Source organism: Diadema antillarum, unplaced genomic scaffold, assembly GCF_040938485.1.
Source record: "Diadema antillarum isolate AM-2024a unplaced genomic scaffold, OU_Dant_1.0 scf00000132, whole genome shotgun sequence".
Taxonomy (NCBI): Eukaryota; Metazoa; Echinodermata; class Echinoidea; order Diadematoida; family Diadematidae; genus Diadema; species Diadema antillarum.
Window position 1 is genome coordinate 1,049,890 of NW_027271021.1, and position 9,337 is coordinate 1,059,226.

The 9,337-nt window shown below is 39.9% G+C and overlaps 1 protein-coding gene across 1 annotated transcript; it reads right to left on the minus strand.

Moving 5' to 3' along the window:
- Nucleotides 1-857: 857 nt before the first annotated feature.
- Nucleotides 858-9,002, minus strand: LOC139720700 (histone acetyltransferase KAT8-like). Its single transcript, XM_071632055.1, has 10 exons — nt 8,807-9,002; nt 7,668-7,745; nt 6,651-6,814; nt 5,968-6,021; nt 5,121-5,285; nt 4,619-4,708; nt 4,038-4,178; nt 3,115-3,208; nt 2,128-2,278; nt 858-1,432 (listed from the first exon to the last, which is right to left on the minus strand). The coding sequence occupies exons 1-10, from the start codon at nt 9,000-9,002 to the stop codon at nt 1,201-1,203; spliced, it is 1,365 nt and encodes a 454-aa protein (XP_071488156.1). The 3' UTR covers nt 858-1,200.
- Nucleotides 9,003-9,337: the final 335 nt, after the last annotated feature.

Consider the following 9,337-nt stretch of genomic DNA (forward strand, 5'->3'; position numbering starts at 1 on the left):
TGTTTAGTTACAACTTTTTGAGGTCTTTACTCTTACATCATAAACACACCATTTTGTGGGTAACACAGCTGTAACTAGTTGCCTTATCTTCCTGCTGACAGTGTATTGTATCCAACATCTAACCTTGCCTAGTTTTCTTTACAGCTCATGTTCCCATCCCCTTACAAGTCAATTGGTTCTCCAAAATTAAACACCACAGAGATCTTGTCGACACAAAGCACAGCACAAAAAACAGGACATACAGAGTAGACATGTCCTACACACTCTTCTACTACGTACGTGCCTATCAAAATGTAATCTCAATCAGAAGGGTAGAGAACGTGATAGCACTGTACAAACATTTTGATTTCTTCAAAGAGTGCATGTACAGTGTCCATGAATCACAAGTGTCATAGTGCACTTTCATATTCATGTATTAGCACACTGCTACATGATGTGAAAGTCACTAAACATTTCCTGTATATTATGGGGTGGATAAAACCCCTACTGGCCATGTCTTTTCTGAGGTGTGCAACTATTGACATCAAAGTTGATACACATCGGCATCTGATCTTTCCATATGCAAGTGTCCTGTCAAGACTCTCATATGAAAATTCCACGCTGTTTATGGTAATTGACTCTAAAAATAGTAGACAAAAATGCCAAAGAAGTTTGTCACTTCCAACAGCTTTGCTAGGATATCAAATAACTCTTTTTCTCTTCTAATGATCATAGAATCCTATGAGATTATGAAGCATTCCACTCCTATGTCTCTCCACAACTTTGAAAACAGAGACACAATAATGAGACTGAAGTCCCTGAATACCAACCAACTTACTGGAACTCACTCAAATCAAACTATGTGACTTTTCCTCTCTAAATATCCTGATGGATCCTATGTGGTATGGTAATGGCAAATGGCATCTGATATCATAGAGCATCAGGGATTCACGATCACCTATAAGCAATAAATTGCATCGTTTTAGATGGCCATTGATACTCCGTGCACCATCTCTGCAGGCTTCAACCCCTTTCATGTCCATCTAACAGACAAAATTCCTGGGACATTTGAAAAAGATAAGAAGAAGTAATCATGTCTGGAAGTCCATCTATGACTCACGTGGAGCACAGGCCACACGATGCCACTCACTATCATATGGACAGGAACTTAACAACTGCAACATCCAGCTCACATCAGGTTTGTCCCCTCCGATCTGGTCGTCACTTCTTCATCTTCTGGCCCCGCGAGTACAGCTGGGGCTTCTTGGGTGCCTGCCATCGAAGACAGCTGACGTCCACGGTCAGCCGCGGCCGCTTGTACTGGGCGCTCTTCAGGTGCTCCTCCACCAGTTTGGGGGTGACGCAGATGACGTGCTGCCCCTTCCAGTACTTGATCATGTTCAGAGCCTGCAGTGTGCTGATGATGTCCGCCTGCGTAATGCTGGTCATTTGGCTGTAGTTTGGGGGTGGGTGGAGAGAGAGGAGGAGCAAATGGGATGATGCACCTCCATCAAAGGGTTTGCATACTGTATGCAGTATCTTCACGGATGCAGTTCTTACAATTTGCTTCATTAATAAACAGCAAACTTCATTTGCCATCACAAAATTGGATAGTTCAGAATGCACATTCTCTGTTGTGGGTGTGGTTGTTGTTGTTGTTTTCTTTTCTTCTTTTGTTTTAATGAGGGGTAGGGATTCAAGACTACATGTGAGCATTAATTCATCACAATTTTGAGGGAAATTATTGCAATTCCTGACAACTAATACAAAATGCTATAATGAATGCCAACATTATTCGGCATCTGAATAACTATAGCCCCAAACCTTGACACGTTTGCTTTTCATTTGGGCAATATATCCACACAAAATCAAAATCGCAAAAAATCTGAAACATTTACCTGCCTTCAAAAACTTCATCATAGGCATCTCTTTTGGAAGACTATCACATAAATTATATTTGAACATTTAATATTAGTGGGATGAATGTCTTCTCTGTAATTCTGTCACAAAAGATCTCCATTAATATTCTGCCTGTTGACCGCTATGGCTTAAGGGAGTCACTGCCTGTGGGAATGACTGTCCTCAAGGGATATTTGGTAGGATTGAATTCATATGTTGCACTTTAACATTAAAGGCACAATCCCTCACCTGAGGTCACGAATTGACAGGGTCCCTTTGAAGTCTCTGAGAATCTCTAGCAGCACCCAGGACCAGTAGCTGCGGTAGCTGAGCTTACCCAGATCTGACAAGGGCTTCTCTGGTGACCCAACAGAGTTCTCCAGCTTGGACAGTTCGTAGCCTGCGGATTACAATGAGAGATTGTAAAAAACAGAGCACACACTCAGTGAATCTGTGTTAAGTTGCATAAAGAGGGTCCCTAGAGAATCTTTATCTGGCAATACACGTATACACACTATACACTGTGTTCACACTAGTGCCTGCGTTGCAAGAAAAGTCCCACTTTGCAGGACTTCCCCCTCCAAAAACCTAGTGAGGACACTCAATGGGACTTGTCTCTCCACCCCCCTCCCCCCCCCCCCCCCCCCCCCCCCCCCCCCCCCAGCTGTACAGCTGTATTCATCACATGTGTGCGTGTGAAAGGTCTGGTGTCAAGCAGCAGGGCTCCCCCCAAGCCCAGATTGCCCCCACAGCTTGGGGTCAGTTGAGATAACAGTGTGAACGGTCAGTTGTAAAAAAGATAAGATTTTTCCTGACTGTCCCCGCGATGGGGGTCGAGTGTGAATGCTGAGTAAGATTTACGAAAAAGTACTGCAGAGATATGAGGGAAACAGTGAAATTTCAGAATTTGACCTTGACCTTTGGCGCATGCACTCACAAGTTAAGAGCCACAGCTTTGTCCACTCAAACATACATATCATATGCCACGTTTCATTTGGATACCTCAAAGAGTTCTGACGTTACACCATCCACAAACCGATTACAGACGAACGGAGGGACTAACAACCCGAAAACATATGCCTACTGGAATGTTTTATGGCAGAGGCAAAAAAAAACACAAATTATCATTTCTACACATCTTATCAATATGATCGCCATGAGATTTCTCTGCATCTGCGACATTTATGCTGAGTAATACATGGTACAGCATGCCATGAGAAAAAGACTGTGACTTACTGAATGCAATCAGGAACTTCCCATATCCCTTCCTCTGGTAAGGAGGCAGAGTAAGAATACATGCTACGTTGTTGCCATCTGGGGACTCCTTCTCCTGTAATCAGAAACATCATAATAACACAATTATTATTATAATAATTATCATTATTATTGTTTTTTGTTTGTTTGTTTGTTTTTACTGCTATGGTTCAATGCTGAAGAATAGTGTTTTCATCTTGCTCCTTTCGGTCAACTTGCTTTTTTCACAATCTGATCCTACGTCAAATCTTATTGATTTTAACTACAGTAGACGATAGTCAATCAAACAACCTATCAAACTGTGAAAGAAATGCATCTCATACAGAAAACACTAATTTGCTCAAAAGGCACATTCACAATATACATCATGATGAAAACATGCCTCAAAGAATAAGTACATAGATGCAGTTCAAATAACTTTAATAACTTTGATTTTTTTTTTTTTATATCCTGAGAGTAATTAATTTTCACTCTACAGCAATCTTGGCTGAAGAAATTAATGTGCTAACCCCCTCCCAAAAAAAAAACAAAGACAAAACAAACAAATAAAAAACACATAAACAGAGAACAAAAAGACACTCCTACAAATTATTTCTCCTCTGAAGGTTCACATACCTAGATTGAGCTTCTTTTTTTCATCAACATCCTTTAATGGAGGCACTTCCGATTCTACTTGCCATTGGGCTATAACATTGTTACTTAAAATGAACACTAAAAATATTTAAATTATATATATTTAAAAAATATATAAATTGACATCATGTAAAATGTACATAGTGAAAATTAAACAAGAGTGGCAAACTTCAAGATTATGAAGTATACACAAAGAGAGGCAAATATTACCACTGTTATCATCTTGACCATAAATAGCCTTGATGGTAAGTTGAGGTCTGTCAAAATCTTACCTTTGAGAAGTAGCCGACAAGATGGGCACCCTGCCTGTCCACTTCGGTCAGGATGTAGAAAAGGAATGGCTCAACGTCAAAGTACAGAGTCTTGTGGTCCAGAAACAGTTTGGCAAGCAAGCACATGTTTTGGCAGTACAACTACAATGGATGCAGGAGGGAGAAAGAGAAGAGAAAATGTGTAAAGATCATATCTTATGACTGACGACGAAGATCAGCTCCCTCCCGGCACACAATGTCAGTCTACGCACTACAGTGTACTCCCGTTATAGCACGGTTATAACGAAATTCCGGATACAACGGAGTAAAAATTTAGGCCCAAATATTACCCGCTCTATATTTTTCACTGTTTATTTGTTCGATTATAACGATATTTCGATATGATGAAAGAAAGAAAACTGCCGGTCCTGAGGACTTTGCTATAACGGGAGTCGACTGTATTGATTTCAGCAAACACTTAAGAATTATCCAATCTTACTTCTTTCTTAAACCCCTATAGCAGCTTGAAATAAGAGGCAAGGAACAGAGACAACACAGTGAAACCAACACTATAAATCTCTGGGAACAGGGGAGGAACTCACCTTGTGGTCTTTTCCATTGACTTCATACACCGAGATAGAACCCCTGCGATAAATCTCTCGACCTGGAGGCTGCCTCATAGTGCATTCACCCTGCAAAAAGACAGTGACACAAAGCTGGCATAAGAAGGTCTTATGGAATATATCAGGATCATATCCAATTAGCATTAATGACTTTTTGCCCCTCCCACTCCCCAACCAAGAAGACAATCTTCTTCCACATCATGCCACATTATTAAAATTGTATCAATACATCACAAAATACATGTCACTTTTGAACATCCCAGAAATTTGTCACTTCTAATGATCAAATGACCACTATTACAACAATCAGGAACCCTGCTTACATTGAAGGAAACTTGTAACCAAATCACCTCTGAATAAGTGTGGCAACTGACTGAATGTAGAACTGCAATGAAAAAAAAAGAGAGACACAAGCACACATATCTATCCATCAACACACACACACACAAGTAAACTACAACAGTATTGTTCAATGACATACCAAATGCCTCCTGAAGGTCTTCTCAAACCTCATGTACTTCAAGCAGTATTCACAGATCCACAGCTTGGGCTGCTTGCCATAGTCCTCAGGGAAGGGGGAGAAGTACCAGGCATCAATCTCGTACTTGCCTATCTGGACCCTGTTCACATACTTCACTTTGGTAATCTGAGGATAGAATTTATAGTATGATATATGATGAGCAAGATTTTGAATCAAGCGGTCCTATGCCCATGGTTATGCTTATGTGCCACTGGAATACTGGAAGAATCAAAAAGAGTTCTGACACAGAAGCCACAGTTCGTGAAGAAACACAACTTCAGCTGGATGTTGGGGAAAATACATTTAATGAAAGGTATAAGTAACCAATTTTAATGTCAATTATCTCCACGACAAAGAGCTGTTCATATTTCCAACAATTCTACACTTAATAACATAAAAATATTTGAGGCAGAGATTCAATCTACAAAGGTTCAGTTCCTACACATAGATTCTTTATTGGCAAATGGCCACAATACACATTTACATTTTCTCAGCAAAGACTTGTGGTCAAGATGTAAGGATAAACAAGACATGTATTCAGAACCTGATTTCTAAAACTACTGTATACAACATTCAGAATGAGTCTTAACCCATCCTCATTCACAGCTGTGGACACACTGATAGAGGATTTCTAGCAGACTGGTGCAAAGCTACACAAAGCATTTGCTGCTTGATACAAATAAGAGTACAATATAACTTTCATCTTGATCACTGTGTTCACACCAACACGAACTCCCTGTAAATCTCTAGTCTGAAAGATCTTCAGGAGAGCATGCCGTGTGATCCAGTGCAGATTGGGTTTACTCACTGCTTCATGTTCTCTTTCTAATGCTGCTGTTGTTGGATCCATTTCAGCATAACTCTGCAGAGGAAAAATATGACATGTGATTAATATTTGTGCCTACTTCTTTTTCACACTATCATTATTATCAGCTTGTTTGCTTGTACACATACAATTCTAAGTATACATGGTAATCTTACTTAAAATAATCATACTTCTTATCATGAATGTACAGCGTATTTTTCACTCACTATATATATCCAAACAAGCAAGTGGTAATGCTCTTGACAATCTAGTACTTGCTTTTGTGTTCCACTACCAACTGACATTACCCTTCAAACTTGTCAAACTCTTTAAAAAATTCTTTGTAAATCACACTGCAAAGGAGGAATCGAGGAAGCTAACCTCATCTTGGAGATTTCAAAACATGATCAAAATTAGCATTAAAAATGTGTCACAAAGTGTGCTCAGTATAAAAATATTTGTTTACATTAAGGAAACAAGGGGGTATTCAGAATATAATTGACAAGACTGTTTATTAAGATCAATTATTACCACATATTTCTACTCCACAACACTCACACTGTCCCCCTCCTATATACAAAACAGAAAAGAGAAAAGAAAGGACTACCAACATAAACAGATATGTATCCCAAGGCAGAAAACAGTTTCACAAGCTGAAAAAAAAAGAAGAGAGAGAAAAAAATCACCTTCTGGACATGGTTGATTTCATCATGCTTTCTTTTCTGGTTGCGAGTGATCTTCCGGTCCGAGTCATCAAACAGGTCTCCCATCTCCAGCTTCTGCCTTTCCTGTGGCAGTTGCTGGATGTTGACTTTCTCCTTGCCAATCCACTCATCCATACGTCGGTTGACTGGTGGAGAAATTAGAGTCCATAATCAATCATTTTCATCTAACTTCTGTGACATCGTTCAACAACAAAAAAAAAAGTTTCTCTTCGTTTTGTTTGGAAGACACTCTGAGCACCCTTGGGGGAAATGCACAGAAATTCATGAACAGTGGCGATGTTTCCAAGAGGTTATCAGAGAAATGGTAATATGCCATTTACACACAAATTTTATAAACATTTTTCACTGTTGCACTACAGCATTTTCATCTTATTTCTCCACACATCCGTGCACACCCATTTCAGAGAGCATTTTACAAACAAACCATACACAATCTATAGTTGCTGTGATATTAGTTGAGTAGCAACCACTCAGCTGTGAATATATTACAATTATTGAACATACAAGTGCAGTGTCCATCATTACAGTAAATACCACAAGTTGACAACCATCATCATTCAAGTTGCTTTTTCTGCAAAATACGTTGAATTCCTCTTTTGATCAATATACTATTGTGGAACAGTGGAGCATCTGAAAAGAAAGTCTACAGAAACCTTGAAATTCAAAGCATTGACCAATCATGAGGAGATTTACATTGTATTTGAGTTGCAAAAGGAAATCAATGGCATAGACATTGTAACACATTTGTATCTTCATTTCAACCGCAGGCAGATCATGTGAAGAACTAAAACAAAAAATCAAGAGCATCACAGCCCGCCCCATAAAGCAGAATGAAATTTCCTCTGCTACTTTCGAAAATGGATAACCCTGACACACAGTGCCTTCCATATCAACACCAACTATGGATGACAAGAATGCCTACAAAGAGAAAACTATTTTCAAGCAGAATGGCTATGAGTAAGACTCTTGAATACTCACGTCCTTTGTAGTGTACATAATACTCCTTTTTCCCGCCTTCGAGTTCATTCTTCCTTGACTGCACAATCTCTGCATTATCTGCAATATCACAATAACAAAGGTCACATCAACCAAGGGGCTAACATTAATAGATATCTTACACTCAGGATGGGTAATTAAAAAAAAAAAAAAAAAGGAAAGACAAGCTTCAATCACTTGATCTGTTCTGTGCACCAAGGCTTGTTGGCCTACATTACAGTCTCTACAGACATGCACTTTACTCAGAAAATGTTAACAGTTTACTTTCTGGTTGTTGTTTTTTTCTACTTACTTTGCTTGTTTTAGTTTATCTTTATTATTTTGAAAACTGTTGCAGTCTCTTGCTTCACCAATCTTCTCACATTGGATTTTTTTTCAAGCATCTGCATTCTTGCAAAATGTAAAATTTAACTCCATTTTGCAACTGCTCAATCTTTTCGACCTGTAGGCCCTAGAAAATTCAAGGCAGATGATTGCTTGATCAATCAACACAACGTTTTCCTTGATCTGCGTTGATGATTTCAACTTCAGTAAATTTTAACTAAAGTTAAGATTGACTTCACTTTTTGTTCTACTTTTTCTACTTTCCATGATGTAGACATTTAGACGTCTATGAGGTTTCCATTTCTAGTGACAAACTATTAAAAGCATGTTTCTAACTTTCACAATTTCAGACTCTGCAAGACCATAACTATAAGAAATTTTGACTGACAAGGTGTGAAAAACGAGGTCGACGACGAATGTCCCCACAACTTGAAGTTGGACACAACTCTTTTCTTTGTCAAATAGAAAATGGTCGTGGACACACGACCTCGTTTTTCACCTTGTTTCACGAGCAAGCAGACTAACTGTTACTGATACTTGTCTACAGCATGACTAGGTTAGATAGGATGATTAGCAGGATTAGGAGTCGTACTGGTCAGTCAGTAGAAACAAGTTCCTGAATGAATGGCATGCACACCCGTCGAACGACGTGTTGCCGTGGGCTTCGCTACACACACACCACAGTATTCTGCAACGCCTAGCCTAGCCTAGGTAGCAGTGCAGTGGCCAGTGCAGTGACGGGCCATTCTGCCCATTGTCTGTTATTGTTAAAAAAACCTGCTTCGTATCGTACTTACGCCACGTGTTGTCGTTGCGTTTGACGAGATACGTATCACCAATTTTCAGAGCATTTTCATCATTTTCATGATCTGAATCATTGCTGGCACCATTTTGATTGGAAATTGTCTTGGAGTCTGACTCAGGAGCGCTTGAATTTACGCGATCTTGTTGTGTTGTTGTCCCATTCGCAGATTTTCTCATGTGTTCCGCCATCTTCCCTGCGCTTTTCACTGCTTTTCGGAAGCTTTTTCTTAATTCTCCGATGATGCGACTCCGATTGTATTGCATCGCACGCGCGCGAATCTCGGTGTGCGTACGTAGGGTGCATTCTAGCCTTTTGTCAAGGCCCTCTCGCTGTAATGGGCGAGCGAAGCGAGCCCAGCCGAGCGCGCCAGCGCGAGGGCCTTTTGAGATCTGCTTCACACATTATTATTCATGACACGTGAACCCTCTGAATACTCATTTTATCGGGTTCCGGTCAACCAATGGAATGGCGCGCTCCCCGAATCCTCAGTCTTGGACGTGTTGTCATGTCTGTTCGCATGCAT